The sequence below is a fragment of the Natrix helvetica genome, assembly GCF_964273705.1.
Source record: "Natrix helvetica genome assembly, chromosome: 8".
In the NCBI taxonomy this organism is placed as follows: Eukaryota; Metazoa; Chordata; class Lepidosauria; order Squamata; family Natricidae; genus Natrix; species Natrix helvetica.
Genome location: NC_138559.1, coordinates 23752499 through 23768898, shown reverse-complemented (window position 1 = coordinate 23768898; position 16400 = coordinate 23752499). Strand labels below are relative to the sequence as shown.

Genomic DNA, 16400 nt, shown 5'->3' with positions numbered 1-16400 from the left:
CATGCATGCACAGCAGCCAGCAAGTCTTCCAATTACTGCTGTGCTTGCTCACGCCGGAAAACAGAAGACCAGCTGATCGTCGCATGCACATGTGCGCCTGAAACCCGGAAGAGGAACAGGTGATGCCGCATGTGGCAGGCGACATGGCTCTGCGTGCCACCTGTGCCATAGGTTCGCCACCACGGGTGTAGGCTGTGCTTCTCCTCTTCCTTAAGAATATTCTCACATCCCATTACAGACGCAGCATGGATCCGTTCTAGATTCTCAGCATTGTATGAAGCAATACAGAGGCTCGCATGCAATTTTTTTATTATTATTTACAGTGTTATATTTTGATTGCCTGCACTTAGAAGGCATTCCAAAACATTTCTTGAATGAAAAGGGAAACAATGCTGCAATACAAAAGTATATAAGTGAACATGAAACTCACAGCTGCCAAATTGGTGATGCATAAAGCAGATAATAACATTGATGAATTAATTGGTGTTGATGATGATTCAACTCCGATTATGGAATGCTCAAAATAGTTTCCTGGCTCAAATATTTTCCCTGTGAGAATGCAAGGGAATTCAGCAGATACCTGTAAGCTCCGATATCTCAGGGGATGCCACAAAGAAGAGGGAGCCAAGCTATTCTCCGAAGCACCTGAGGGCAGGGCGAGAAGCAATGGGTGGAAACTAATCGAGGAGAGAAGCAACCTAGAACTAAGAAAAATAATTCCTGACAGTTAGAACATTTAATCAGTGGAACAGAAGTTGCCTCCCCAAGTTTTGAATGCTCCAACACTGGAAGGTTTTAAGAAGATGTTGGACAACCATTTATCTGAAATGGTGCAGGGTTTCCTGCCTGAGCAGGGGGTTGGACTAGAAGACCTCCAAGATCCCTTCCAACTCTGCTATTCTATTCTATTCAATTCAATTCTATTCTATTCTATTTTCCATTCCATTCCATTCTATTCCATTCCATTGTATATTCTATTCTATTCTATTCTACATTCCAAAATCTATTCTATTCTATTCTATTCTATTCTATTCTACATTCCAATATCTATTCTATTCTATTCTATTCTATTCTATTCTATTCTATTCTATTCCAATCCACATTTTACAACAAACCAAAAACATTCCCAAAAACATAGCAGGGCTTATGAATTCACCCACCCAGTCAGTTTCTCTTGCTCTGTTTTGGAGAAACATTGGTTCTGCTGCCACGGGGTGAAGCGTTTCTTGTGCCTGCAATTGAAAGAAACAATGATAAATCAAACACGGGTGGAACGTGTGAACTGTCCAGAGTCATGTAAGTGAAATGGGCCACTATATGAATCAAAATAAGCAAGGTTGCAAACAGGGTTGGTTTACAGTGTTTGGGAAGCCATCAAAGATGGTTACCAATGGAATGTAACTTTTGCAGGTCAGGGTTGAACTCTGAGGTCCTTGCTGCTCTCTGAGCTTGATGGTTTTCTTGTAGATGGTTCATTATCCAACTAGGTAGCATCATCAGATGGTTATTTCTCATCTGACTGAGAATTTTGGCTTCTGGATTACTTGGATTAGTGTTTACCTCAGTGGTAAAATGAATTTTTTTTAACTACCTATTCTGTGGGCGTGGCTTGGTGGGTGTGGCAGGGGGAGGATACTGCAAAATCTCCATTCCCACTCCATTCTGGGGCCAGCCAGAGGTGGCATTTGCCGGTTCTCTGAACTACTCAAAATTTCCGCTACTGGTTCTCCGAACTACTCACAATTTCCACTACCAGTGTGAAAGGAGAGCAAGAGGATATTAGACCAAGCCAGGGCAGAAAATAGGTAGAATAGAAATGCAGGTTTTTTTCTATCGGGTTCTGTGGGTGTGGCTTGATGGTGGTGGGAGTCATGTGACTGGGCATGGGCGTGACATTCAGTTGGCCATGCCCACTCAGTCACAGGACCACCAAGCCACACCCACAGAATCGCTAGGGAAAAATGTTGAATTTCGCCACTGATCGTATGTGTTAAAATATAAAAAAGTCTAGATGAAGTTTCCTCTTATTGTTTTATGTTACCTCACGAATCAACAATCTGATTTTGGAAGTTTTAGCAACCCTAAGTGTCTTGGTTTGTTGAAAGTGGATAGGGTACAAGATCTCTCTAACAAGCACAAGTCACAAAACAAACCTTTTGTTGTAAGTGCCCATGGAAAGCATCACAAAATGTTTAATCAACCAAGCTTCGCACTCTTTTTTCATAACAACAAGCTTACGGTACCTTCAGCCGGGGGAATATCCAAGGTTGACTTCCGACGATTCTTTCTGGATTTCATCCTTGGGGACGGTCCCTTCTGCTCCTGACAACTTCCTAATTTAGCTTTATGTAAAAGGAATGCATGATTAGTTCACCCGAATTAACCTAGCTTTTTCAACTGGGAAATGCAACGATTAGCCTAATTGGAAGATTGGTAATTATTTAACTAAAGTTCAGTTTCAGGCCAACCGTTTACTTTCAAAAACGCTTACAATTAGAATAATGTTGTTCATAGGCTTTTGATATAGCAAGGAGATTGTGAGTTCTAGTCCTGCCTTAGGCGTGAAAGCTGGTTGGGTGAATTTGGGCCAATCACCAGAAGACTTTGAGTTCTAATCCCGCCTTAGGGAGCACCTGCTGGGTGATTTTGGGCCAGTCATTTTCTCTCGCCCCAAACCACCCAACAGGGTTGTCGTTATGGAAAAAACAGAAAAAGAAAAGGCATATTATATTTGTCCATTGGTTTGAATTTTTACAAAAAATAATAAACAAAATGAAAATTTAAGAAATATCTGAATACAGCTAGGTTTTCCAACACATCTCATCTGCAACATATTCAGGTGAAATCCAGTTTTTCTCTCCTTGTTTTATTTTCAAGATAATTTTGGGTCTTACTGACAAATGGAAACGAAATTGTTTACTGACCTAGAAACTTGGGGTTAATAATGTGCTCATCCTTCAACAGTGGCCTAAATTCAGTCTCCGAAGGTTTTTCTCCATCTGTGGTAAGAAAGCAATTAACGTGAAGATGGAAACAGCTGTAATCTAGTAATCAAAATAAGGTGTACTAATCAGGACTTTCTCCTTAAACTGAAAAGTGTTTTCAAATGTGATTTTTTTTTTCAGGTGGCAAGCATCTTATTTGAATATGTCCAGTATTTTAAATCCGGTTGCCTACTTCCTTCAAAGATAATCCCTAAAGCTTTAATGAAATTGTCATTATGTAGTTCCTTCTACAATTTTCTCCTTTTTTTAAAAAAAAAGTTGATAGATACACATGGAAGGGCAAAATAAAACTTGAAGCAGAGAAATCATAATTGTCCTCGTGGATTTCCAACAATTAAACAAATGTCGTAAACCAAAGTAAGGCAGTTCACATTGCACTTAGATTGTAGCCAATGCTCCTGATTGAGTTTGGCATGCCAGCTTATAGTTAATTCTTCTTCAGCATGGATCTTCTAGTTTTAAAGAGCCAGTTCTGCACTGAATCAATCTGTCTGTCTATCTGTCTGTCTGTCTGTCTGTCTGTCTGTCTGTATAAGCCAGGGGTGTCCAAACTTGGTAACTTTAAGACTTGTGGACTTCAACTCCCAGAATTCCCCAGCCAGCAGAGCTGGCTGGGGAATTCTGGGAGTTGAAGTCCACAAGTCTTAAAGTTGCCAAGTTTGGACACTCCTGGTATAAGCCATGTACGCCTCACTCATCATGAAATCTCCAGAGCAGTAAAGCCTACAAACATGAAATTTGGCACGTATGTTGCTCTTGGCTTCTAGGTGCTTGCTAAGAAAGGATTTTTTTTTGGAAATGACCATCAGATCATTAGAAATCCTTATACAGTAATTAACACGCTCTGATGCTAAGGAGTGTCACATGAATGTCATCACTTGAGTTATGGATGCAACTTGAAGGAGGCATACTCTAGGTTTAGAATCCAAAGCACCAGAGGACGGGACAAGGGACAATGGGTGAAAACTTGTTAACAAGAGATCCATCCTAGAAAGTGTAAGGAGTTAATCAATGAAATAGCTTGCCTCCTGGAGTTGTGGATACTTTTATCACTGGAGGCTTTCAAAAATAGACTGGACAACCATTTGACTGGAATGATATAAAGTCTTCTGCCTTGAGCAAGGAGGTTAGACTAGAAGACCCTTGGGATGCCTTCCGTCCTATTGATTCTATGTTCTAATGCAGGGGCCGGCAACCTTAAGCACTCAAAGAGCCACAAAGATCCTAACCAGAAGCCCCCCCCCCATTCAATTCTGGAGCCAACTGGAAATCCGGTTTCCCCACCATAGACTCTCCTCCTAGTGTGGCGTCCTTTTTCCTCTACCTGTCCTAACAGAAAGCCCAATCAATTGTGGGGCTGAAAAACCCACATCTTGCCATAGAGTCTCCTCCTGGCGTGCTCTGAACCCCCTCACCCCCCACCGACCAGAAGCTCCTCTCAAAATTGTGGTGCCGACTGGTGACAGGGAGCTGCAGCAGAGGGATGAAAGAGCCATATGCAGCTCCACAGCTGTGGGTTGCTGACCCCTGTTCTAGTGAATCCAATCCACATGCAATTATTCTGAACCAAGAAAATGGTATGTCCTTGGTTCTAGGATTAAGTACTGGAGAAACTGAGCAGTTTGTCTTCAACTTGACATGTGCCCCAGGCTGCCTTTGGATGTTGCGGAAATTCAAATCAAGGCTCTTACTTGTGACACAGAGAAGCACGTACGTCTCTCGTTCTCCCAGGAGTTCTGTCGCATAGTGATATTTGTTTTGAAGTAAATTCTTGACTTGGCCACTCTCATCGGCTAGCTCTATTTCCTCTGAAATTCAGAATTGACCCTCAAGTTAAGTAGCTTATATAAATTGTCCCCTGACCTCTTATTCTTTCCGAACAAGGTAAATACGGTTCAAACCACCACCCGTTGATAGAATTACAAGGGACTTCTATTTCCTTGTTCCTTTCTTAGAAATGGATCAATCATATTTCATACACGCCCCTGTTTATCTTTACCCGACAGGCAAATGTATAGTGAATTCAAATAAGTTCATTATTACGGACATTGGGTTTAAATGTAAACCCAACTTTAGATGATGTCTATTCATTCATAGCGGTGTCACCTTTATCTTCGTATCCACAGCGGTATTTCATGTCATCTAGCAAAATCAGGACTTTGCAGTGTATATTAAAAAGATCAGCCTTGTGTTCTAGGAAGGAAGGAAGGAAGGAAGGAAGGGGGAAAAAAAAACAAAGATTGAAGCATTTCTCCAACTTTGGAGTGGACGTCAACCCAAAATGGCTAGCAAGCACAATGAACAGCAGTCAAATTTTGCAGTATGCGCAGGAAAGGATGAACCCCCAAATCAAATCAATGCAAATCCTTTTCTGCAGTCACAGACCAGTATCGTGAACCTCAACAGTTCTGATGATTCCTGAAGCAACGTATTAATTTTGGTTTGCTTGATAGACTAGACCAGGGGTGTTAAAGTCAAGGCTCGTGGGCTGGATGCAGCCCGCGGGCAGGAGGCAGCCCATGGGGTGCTTAAATCTGGCCCATGGGCCCACCCTGGAACTGGCCTACGGTGCCTCTGCCAGTGAAAACAGAACCCAGGAGGACCGCATGCAGCCTTCCTGGCTCCATTGTCTCTGGCAGAGGGCTCCAGGAGGCTGTTGCAGCCAAAAACCGAGCCTCGATGAGTGACATTGAACTGGCCACACCCCCTGGCCATGCCACACCCCAGCCCCCCAAAGTCAAACGCAACTCTGATGCGGCCCTCCATGAAATCGAGTTTGACACCCCTGGGATAGACTTACATAAAATGAAACTGGGTGCAGGTAATCTTTGATTTAGGACCAGTCGCTTAGCATTGAAAATTATGACAGACTTCCCTGGGGTTAATTTTGACCCAGATTTGAAGTTCCTATGGCCACCCCATTCCCTGTAATCATGGGATTGCCAATGGCATCCTTCTTAAACAGCCTGCATTTGCAGTGTCCTGTGGGCACATGGGACCACAATGTATGGCATTTTATGGCAAACTGGCATTTATATCTGATTTCTGGCAATGTCCATGGCAAACCAAGGATTCATTTAATAACTTCTATGTTTGCTTAACAAGTGCGACATTTGCTTTACAGTGTTAGTAAGTTAAAGCCACCCCTCTCCTAGAAAACTGAAATATCCTGGGAAATATTGAAAAGGCAGAATATTCTATTTCCCTGGATCAGAAATGGAGAAACATGTTTTGAGGCAGGAAGCAGACTCACTCTTAATACCCACCATCTTTGTCAATGGGCCATTAAAAGGCCTGAGCCAGTCTATTCTACATAAATCTTCCCCCTTCAGCTTCAGGATGATGGGATTGAGGCATGATAGTATTAGCCCTTTACCCATCTCACCACAGGGCACCTGGGAAGAAGCCATGCTCAACCAAACTTGGACTCAAAACACAGCTTAGAGAGTTGCCCCTGCATTGCCCCATGGGAGTCTGACAACCAATCAGAATACAAGATCAAGATCAAAGCACAGAGAGGCCATAAAACCAGGGACTTTCAGCATCTCGGTCTCTTTTCTTCTTCACCCAACATCTGGAAGCATGCGATCCCCCTTTTTGGTTCAGGAACTCAAGGCATGTGGTCCTGTCCACCATTAAACCATCTTTCCAAGCAGCCTCCATGTTTCCAGTGTCTTTTCCCCCACTTGGAACGGAACCCAAGTTGAAAGAAATCCAACAACATCCCTGTTTGCTTACTGACTGCCACAAACAGGACATAAAATTGGTTTTATCCCATGGTCACCTGCTTAATGGCTGGCATGATTCACAGCTCTAATCCTGGGCTCAGTTATAGTTGTAAGTCGAGACCTACCTGAGCAATTTTAGGAAAGCTATGGAGATCTTCAATCAGACACAGATTCATCGACAGAATATAACAGAAGCGAAACAAAGAGAGCTGGCTTACCTCCATGAAGAACCGTTATAAACATTTCTACTGATAATCTGAAGGGAGAAAGACACGCAATGAGAAAGGAGTTGTTAGATCCCAACATCAAAGCACAACATGCTTCAGAAAACACCCCACACCCAGAAATGGGGGATGGGATTTACTTTTCTACCCATGGAGGAAGCCATTGTCCTACTTCCTAGGAAATTGTCCTCCTTCCCTAGATGACATGACTTGAAAAAATGCATTTTTCACCTTCTTTCTTAGGTAAGAACGCAGCGCAATCAATCCAACAGCTTTCCAGCAACATCCGGGAGCAAGTAAATGTTAAAACTCGGGGCCTTCATTAGGATTTCAAGATGGCAGTATAGAAATCGCATATACTAACTTGGTTCACAAGGCCAGGAAGAAGTACGTCAGTTGAGCAGAAGGAGCTGCCTCACCTCCCGAATTCTATACGGCTCTCTCAAATGAAAGTAATTCAAGAATTGTTTCTCAAAATAGCTTTTCACTAGAAGCCAAGTTGGTTACGTATTTTCCCCCCGTTGCCCAGTTCTTCATTTGTTTGCTCTCCAAGGGTGACACAATGCCCTATTATAGGGCTGGTAAACATGCTTAATCTTGGCTAGCAGACGAGCCAAGGGAAAGCAAAACAACAAAGAAGTCGCCATGTGTTCAGATCAGCTGACCAACAATTCCTCATGATTCATGAGAAAAAAGAACCACAAGAAAAGGAGAGAGCAAGAGGGAGTGAGAGGGAGTGTGTGTGTGTGAGAGAGAGGAGGCGACGGAGGGAAGAAAAGGGGAAAGGAGGGAGGGAGAGAGAGGGAGAGGGAGAGGGAGAGAGGGAGAGAGAGGGAGAGGGAAAGAGGGAGGGAGGGAGAGAGAGGGAGAGAAAGAGGAAAGGAGGTAGGAGAGAGAGGGAGGGAGGGGGAGAGAGAGTGATAGGGAGAGAGGGAGAGAGAGGGAGGGAAAGGGAGAGAGGGAGAGGGAGGGAGAGGGGGAGAGAGGGGGAAGGAGGGAGGAGAGAGAGGGAGAGGGAGAGAGGTTTAGAGAGGGAAGGAGAGAGAGGGGGAGAAAGAGAGGGAGAGGAAGGGGGGAGAGAATGTTCTGGTTTGGGATTAATCCTACTGGGGATTCTAAGGAACAATAAGGTTAGAGAGAATTTTTAACTTCCAGAATCAGACTCTGAAGTAAATAATATTGAAGGAGACGACACTCCCACCCACCCAAAAAGGAAAATAAAAAAAGGAGAAACAATTGTTATTGTCTTTTATCTAATTTTACCAGATATCAGCTCCCATACAGAATGTGCTTTCTAAAATGTGTGTTAGATGACATAAAAACCCACAACAACACTTTGCAATAATGATTAGAGGACAGTTTTATTTATTTGCTTACTGGAAACTTACACCATGAGCCAAAACCATAAATTCTCATGTACCATTGAATGCATAACATATTCTGAACAACCTTTTTTTAAAAAAAAACCAGCCCCTTCAACGTAGCGTAGATTCTTCAGTTCTCTTTAAACTTATTTTGCAGAAGGAAACCTATGCTGGACTTTATATCCTTCTTTAAAACTTAATGCTGAGCTTTTGATGACCATAGAATAAATCAAACCTATATACTTCACTTCATCCCATACCTAGGGAAACAAATGACTCTTACGAAGTTGGAGCAACGGTTTATTAAAAGCTCAGCATTAAGTTTTAAAGAGAGAAATCTCTCTCTCTTTCTCTCTCTCTGTCTCTCTCCATATCTCCCTCCCTCCTTCCTCTCTCTCCTCTCTCTTCTCCCTCCCTCCCTCCCTCTTTCCTCTCTTCCTCCTCTTCTCCCTCTCTCTTTTCTCTCCTCTCCCTTTCTGATCGACAAGCTTAAGGTCTTGGCCACTGAGCCATGGCGTCCCGCCTTAATTGAGATAAGTTCTAGCAAAAATGGCTCCCTTATACACAATATATCACAGGGCAAGAGAGATGTAGATAACTAGCCTCTGTCCTTTCAATTCTTTTCAGGCTCAGAAATGACACTTAACAAAAAAATAAACTAAATAAATTAGGCAAGGATTAAAAAAACAGTCAAGTATCCTAGATCCCCCTTGCTTCAGTTGTTCATTGGTAATTTCCTCTGGATATTCAGATGTTGAGCTCCTTCTGATTCAACCTCTTTGATATGTTGCGCAATTAACTTCATCTTTCCATCCGTCTCTCTTATCCATACACAATTGGAGAGACCATTCAAAATCTGTGCAATAAACAGGAGAAAAGCAGATGGGAGGAGAGGCATTAAAAAAGATAAAAGGATGTTGAAAATGGGAAGATTTGAGTCACAATTACCTAAACATTCAAAGCAACACCCCCTCCTATTCTCTAATTTTGTTCTTTTACACCACACAATTTCCAGGTGGAAAGAGTATTTATTGCAGAAGTGTGAAAAACATATTTTTGAATATATATATATATATTCTACTTCTGCCAACCTAGCAGTTTGAAAGCACGTAAAAAAATGCAAGTAGAAAAATAGGAACCACCATTGGTGGGAAGGGAACAGCGTTGTGTGCGCCTTCAGTGTTGAGTCATGCCAGCCACATGACCACAGAGACGTCTTTGGACAGCGCTGGCTCTTCGGCTTTGAAATGGAGATGAGCATTGCCCCCTAGAGTCAGGAACAACTAGCACATATGTGCGAGGAGAACCTTTACCTTTTGATATAATGTAAGTTTGCCTACCTATGATTTCTCCTACTTACCTCCAACTTTCACAAAAAGGTTGTCATGATATAAAAAATATGGAGGTCTGGAGGCTTAAAACATATGAAGAATGGTTGCAGTCACTGGGTATCTAGTTTAATGGAAAAAAGGACTATATCTCAGGGGTTGCCACAAAGAAGAGGGAGTCAAACTCTTCTCCAAGGCTCCTGAGGGCAGGACAAGAAGCAATAGATGGAAACTAATCAAGGAGAGAAGCAACTTAGAACTAAGGAGAAATTTCCTGACAGTTCGAACAATTAATCAGTGGAACAACTTGCCTCCAGAAGTTGTGAATGCCCCAACACTGGAAGTCTTTAAGAAGATGTTGGATAGCCATTTGTGCGGAATAATATAGAGTCCCCTGCCTGAGCAGGGGGTTGGACTAGAAGACCTCTAAGGTCAGTTCCAACTCTCTTATTCTGTTATTCCCTCAAAGAAGAATGAAGATGTTACTCATGGCCCTTTCTGTGTGTTCCAGTTTTATTTAATATAAGATTTTATTTAATATAGGATATAAGAGCTGTGGTGGCGCAGTGGTTAGAGTGCAGTACTGCAGGCTACTTTTGCTGGCTGCCAGCTGCCTGCAATTTGGAAGTTCGAATCTCACCAGGCTCAAGGTTGTCTCAGCCTTCCGTCCTTCTGAGGTTGGTCAAATAAGGACCCAGATTGTTGGGGGGGGGGGCAATATGCTATCTCTGTAAACCTCAGAGTGGGTTGTAAAGCACTGTGAAGCGGTATATAAGTCTAAGTGCTATTGCTAAGTGTTATAAATGAAGGCTTGCTCCTTGCGATCCAAATATTCAAACAGATCACTGAGCTTGCCAACGTGCTGGCTTTAAATCCGAGTCTGACAGCCTGGATCTCACTGTTTTTGGACTTGATCAAAGGCTCAGATAAGGAGGTGCGCTTAGCATCCATCACTGCTTCTAAGCACTAGCTTCCAAGTGCAACATTGACGGCTGCATTCAGCTTCTATTCTCCACGGGGTTTTTTTTTTGGACAGAGATGAAAGTCTCTAGCGCTCCCTGCTGATCTTAGGAGATGCCTCCTTTTGTTTTTGATCTCTGACTCCAAGCGTCTGTAGTGATAAATGGGGTACGGATTACAAAAACGGGACGCTCTTCGATTGGGTAATGATTTCCCGTGACGCAACGAAAACAAAAACCAATGTGTTGTGTTTGGATGGCATGCCCTGAATCGCACACCTCAATTTCCCGGGATGAAAATTGTTAATCAAGGGTTGGGTTATTTATCCACGCACAGGAGGAAGAAGAGAAAATGGGTGAGCTCACGAATGATTGATCTGTCACAGGGCTTAGCTCCTAATCCAATCCAAACAGTTTCAAGTACCTTTCTTCTGGATCTCCCTCAAGGAAGCCAAGCCTGGCCAACTTTTGAACGCTCAACGGTTCTTCAAAACTCAACCGAGCAGATACACAAAGCGGTGAGTGATTCTGCAGTGATTTCTAAAAGAGAGAGAGAGAAAGCAAGGAATGTTGCTGCTGCTAGTTGTGAAGTTGTGTCCGACCCATCACGACTCCATGGATAATGTTCCTCCAGGCCTTCCTGTCCTCTACCATCCTCTTGAGTCCATTTAAGCTCACGCCTGCTGCTTCGGTGACTCCATCCAGCCACCTCATTCTCTGTCGTCCCCTTCTTCTTTTGCCCTCCATTGTTCCCAGCATGAGGCTCTTCTCCAGGGAGTCCTTCCTTCTCATTAGGTGGCCAAAGGATTTGAGTTTCATCTTCAGGATCTGGCCTTCTAAAGAGCAATCAGGATTGATCTCCTCCAGAACTGACTGGATGGATTGCCATGCAGTTCAAGGGACTCAGAAGGAATGTACAGGTCCTCAAAAGGACTAGATTTCCCAGAAACAACAGCAAAATCTTTAGATGCTCAATTTTCACCCCTTGAGCCTGGTGAGATTCGAACTGCCAAATTGCAGGCAGCCGGCAGTCAGCAGTACTGCAGTCTAGCCACTGCACCACTGCAGCTTTTATATCCTTTTAAATAAAACTGGAACACACAGAAAGGGCCATGAGTAACATCTTCAGGCTTCTTTGAGGGAATAACAGAATAAGAGAGTTGGAACAGACCTTAGAGGTCTTCTAGTCCAACCCCCTGCTCAGGCAGGAGACCCTATATTATATTTTCCCAAAATATGACCTTCCTGGATAATAATCCCAATTGGGCTTTTGAGTGCATGCACTAAAATAAGCCCTCTCCCGAAAATAAGCCCTCCCTGAAAATATTGCAGCTATGAGGTGACCACATTCGCCATCTCCTGTACCTCAAAAATAATAAGTCCTCCCTGAAAATAAGGCCAAGTGCTTATTTTGGGGGTCAAAAGAAAATAAGACCCTGTCTTATTTTTGGGGAAACATGGTAGCTTCACACATACATATACTACAATCACTGAATCATCCTAACTTTACTATGATAAAAAGGGAGAATCAAATACAACTGTTTGCTAGGTAAGTCCATGAGTTTTACAGTTTTCCTTATTTATTGCATTTAGATACTTCCTTTGCTCTGAGAGCTCAAGGCCTATGCTCCCTAATTTATCCCCGCAATATCCCTGTGAAATAGGTTGAGGAGAGATGCTCTATCCCAAGGTGAAATATTGAGTACCCATGACTTGGGATAAACTTCAGCCTGGATCTCCTCCCTATCCTTACCCCAACATCTTCATCATTAAAAATGACTGCAGCTTGGAAATCCAATTAGGGCAGCTGTAGGTTTATATTTACCTTCTCTGTCATCTCCACTCCATCCGGGGAACAGTGGAAAAAAGCATTTGCCAGAGCTGTGATGCCTTTGTTCAGCTCTTTCCAAAATCCAGGGGTGATGCGGTTGGCTTCCTTGGAGCCTGGTACACAAATAAATTTAAAAAGGGGGTTGATGCCAATGAAATTCTCTTCATCCTCTAAGATTAATTTCCTAATCTTCTAAGAGTCGGTTGACAAGGCCACTCTCAAAACACAACGGCCCTGAATTTTCAAAGTTTTAGTCTAGCTTCTGTTTGGTCCTTTCCCCCTGCTATCATTCTTTCAACCATCCTGACCAAATAGGAAACCAACTTTCTAGCAAAAACTCCAGATACAAAGGAGAGCAAATGACAACGGCTGAGTGTATTTTAAAAATGGATTTTAAAAAATGGAGACAAACCAGTCACCACAAGGTTTATTTGATAAAGGTAAAGGTTCCCCTTGCAAATATGTGCCAGTCGTTCCCGACTCTAGGGGGTGGTGCTCATCTCCGTTTCTAAGCCGAAGAGCTAGCACTGTCCGAAGACGTCTTCGTGGTCATGTGGCCGGCATGACTAAATGCCGAAGGCGCACAAAACGCTGTTCCCTTCCCACCAAAGGTGGTTCCTATTTTCCTACTTGCATTTTTTACATGCTTTTGAACTCCTAGGTTGGCAGAAGCTGGGACAAGTAATGGGAGCTCATATCGTTATGCAGCACTAGGGATTCGAACCGCTGAACTGCCGACCTTTCTAATTGACAAAGTCAGTGTCTTAGCCACTGAGCCACCATGTCCATTGGATAGATAATCTTAAATTTCTCATTCAAAAGTAATAGAACCTACATCCACAATCTGGGATCTCCAATACAGTAGCAAAAATAACACTTGTGGACCTCCATGTAGAAACCTCCTGTAGTGTCTACCATACTCTTTATTTAATCAACTCACTAAATGCAAAGCTAACAGACTGCCAAATATTGGCTCCTATCCCTCTCCTAATTTATTTCCAAGAGTCTGCATAAGTATTGTTTTTAAAGGTATTGTGCAGTCTTTGCTTGGAAGCATGTGTTGTATCCTACAAATCTATCTATCTATCTATCTATCTATCTATCTATCTATCTATCTATCTATCTATCATCTATCTATCTATCTATCTATCTATCTATCTATCTATCTATCTATCTATCCATCCATCCATCCATCCATCCATCCATCCATCCATCCAAATGGCTGTGTCTCTGTCTCTCTCTCTCTTTGTGTGTGTGAGTATGTGTGTGTGTTTCAGCATCACTCTGGAACGCCTCGAGCAATTGTAATTTCAACCAAACTTGGTACACAGATGACTTACTCTCTGGAAACAAATGTTGTGGGGGTAAGACACCCCTAACACCCTCTCAATGTGTGTGTTCTGTTATGATACAGCCTGTTGTGCCTTCAAATGGCTTCTACTGTTCTGCCATAAAATGGCTTCTACTGTACAGCGCAGTGGAGTTGCCATGGTAATGGCTTCACAGTACTCCACAAGGGGGCTCCCTCTGGTAAGGGGGAAAATCCAACGTTAGAAATTATGCTTGGTTCAGACATTTTCCCTCTATAAATAAATACCCAGACAACGCAGGGTTATGGGCTAGTACATGAATAAAAGGTGGTTGGGAATAGAAAGCAATCTCCAAACCATCTGAAAGAAAAGGCAAGAACAAGCTCTCCTCTTTTTCTAAGGATTGAGCATTTCATGAATGACCCTAGACCCCAGGGAAATATTTGGCAAGATTGTCCACGATTCAACATTTCAAATATGCCCCCCATAGCTGAACCCTACACTAATTTGAGAATGAATTCCTTAAACTCAATGGGTACTACTTCTGAGTAAACATGCATACAATGACAGTTTCTCTGGGTTGGGCAGTGCCATTTCTTCTCCTCGAAACTCCATCGTCCCTTCTTTGACTTTCCCAAATGTTACTCTTTGAGATCAAGCATTCCCAGTGACGCTAAGCCCTTCATTAATCAAAGTTGGGCAAGAGTGAGAAGAGCATTCCAGAAGAGCTTGTGAAAAGACAAAGAAAGTGTTCAAAGGCAAAGTGACTTGCCTTTTGTTTCCAATGTTACCTAAGATGCAAAGCAGATAAAAGAGGACAAGCAAGTTATAGAAACTCCAGCAATGAAGAACGGCTTCCTAAGTAGAATCCATAAATAATCCCAGGATCTAATTACACATCAGTCAATCAACCACAAGGTGGAATGGTCTGGGATGAGGCTTGGTGTGGCAATAGTTTGTCATCCTTGTATTTGATAGTCCTGTATAAATTTCCTATGAAAGGGTTTCATGCTACAAAATAAAATAGGCATGGTAATGCGGATGTGATGGTTACCAGAAACGAAATCCTCGTGTTGAACTCCATGGTGGCTGGATTCAAGGACCTCAAGGCCCTTGAGGTCCTTGAATTATTTCCCAAGATAATAAGTATAATCTTTATTGTCATTGTACTTAAATACAATGAAATTGGATTTAGCCTCACTGGTGCAAAATTATAGCAGAAACGAAAAAAGAAAGAAAAAGAAAGAAAAAACCTAGCGTGGGCATGGAGTGATTGTGGTTGTATTTAAAAGTCTCACAGACCAAGGATAGAAACGATCTTTAAACCTGTTTGTTCGGCTGGCTATACTTTGGTGTCTTCTGCCTGATGGTAGAAGTGCAAAGAGACACTGACCAGGGTGTGAATCCTCTCTGAGTATCTTCCTTACTCTACTAAGTGAGTGAGGCCAAATGAGCATCTCCAAAGTTGAAATTCCATCACATTTGGCCAGAAGCATGTTGTAGAAGTTGAAAGGAGATGTTTCAGAGGAAATAGAGAAAACTGCTAGTAGAAGAGAAGAGGTAATTCAGGGTTGAACTGTGAGGTCTTTGATACTCTCTAAACTTGGTTGTTTTCTTGCAGATGTTTCATTACCCACTGCTACCCTGTTTCCCCAAAAATAAGACCTCCCTGGATAATAAGCCCCATCAGGCTTTTAAGTGCATGCACTAAAATAATCCCTCTCCTGAAAATAAGCCCTCCTCAAAAATATTGCAACACAGCACCAGCCATTAGGGGACGACACTCGCCGCCTCCTGCACCTCAAAAATAATAAGACCTCCCCGAAAATAAGGCCAAGGGCTTATTTCAGGGGGTCAAAAGAAAATAAGACCCTGTCTTATTTTGGGGGAAATACGGTACCACTGATGATGATACCTAGTTGGGTAATGTCACGTCTGCAAGGAATAACCAAGCTCATAGAAAAATTGGTTCAGTGGTCACTTGATCTTCCATTTGATGCTAAAGATGCCCTCTTGGAGGCATCTCCCTGCTAGAGTTAGGAGAGTTGAGGGCACCAATCATCTAAGCTCATGAATACCCATGCATTATACCTGCTTTGATGTGTGCCATGGCATTCAGCAACACTGCCACAAACGCCCCAGCATCCTCCAGGTGTGATGAAAGAATGTAGAGGAAATGGTTGCTAGCGTCGTAGTGCCAGTCTTTGGTAAGCCAAGTGGCCTCCTGATCTCCCTTGGAGTGCTGTTGAGGGATGGCTTCAGCCAATAGGAGTACCAATGCTGGCAAAGAGAAGACTCTTCCCATCAGGTGTGCCACAGTGCAGCCAAAGCGATAAACCGCAAATCGCTGGGGTGATAAACCAGCTATGTTCATGGTGACCAAGGTATTTTTGCTGGTCTTCAAAGAAAGACGGTTGTCATCTTCTCCAGTTGCTCCTGGGATGACAATGACATGGATTGAAATGAATTGAAATCATTTGTTTCAATCTACTAAGACTCCTTGGGGTTTGGGACCTCCTAAAATAATCTTAGATACAGAGAGTTACTCGCTGACATTAGTTACAAAAACGACTTGCTGAACGAGAAGCTATTTTCAGAGGACCCAGTGAAAAAACTGCTCCATCACCTGGAGAAGGAAAAGAGCAAGGGCA

General features: G+C 42.8%; 2 protein-coding genes across 7 annotated transcripts in view; both read right to left on the bottom strand.

Annotated features, from left to right (window-relative positions):
- The window catches only part of LOC309395924 (uncharacterized protein CXorf65 homolog), a 29839-nt gene extending 22270 nt beyond the window's left edge, over positions 1-7569 (bottom strand). For 3 of the 6 annotated variants that reach the window (XM_081960606.1, XM_081960608.1, XM_081960607.1), the window contains exons 1-7: positions 7322-7569; positions 6952-6989; positions 5112-5198; positions 4697-4813; positions 2925-2999; positions 2244-2342; positions 1161-1232 (exon numbers count right to left, since the gene is read on the bottom strand). In XM_081960606.1, the coding sequence (XP_081816732.1) occupies positions 1165-1232; positions 2244-2342; positions 2925-2999; positions 4697-4813; positions 5112-5198; positions 6952-6976 (471 nt within the window). In that variant the 5' untranslated portion in view covers positions 6977-6989; positions 7322-7569 and the 3' untranslated portion in view covers positions 1161-1164. Of the gene's footprint in view, positions 1-70; positions 705-1160; positions 1233-2243; positions 2343-2924; positions 3000-4696; positions 4814-5111; positions 5199-6951; positions 6990-7188 lie in introns of those variants that run through there. The other 3 variants (XM_081960603.1, XM_081960605.1, XM_081960604.1) reach the window with 3 other exon arrangements.
- Positions 7570-8765: 1196 nt separating this feature from the next.
- LOC309396008 (uncharacterized protein) overlaps positions 8766-16400 on the bottom strand; it is a 26184-nt gene continuing 18549 nt past the window's right edge. Inside the window, exons 16-19 of the mRNA XM_081960717.1 lie at positions 15841-16185; positions 12434-12552; positions 11033-11148; positions 8766-9177 (exon numbers count right to left, since the gene is read on the bottom strand). Of these exons, the coding sequence (XP_081816843.1) occupies positions 9171-9177; positions 11033-11148; positions 12434-12552; positions 15841-16185 (587 nt within the window). The 3' untranslated portion in view covers positions 8766-9170. The remainder of the gene's footprint in view (positions 9178-11032; positions 11149-12433; positions 12553-15840; positions 16186-16400) is intronic.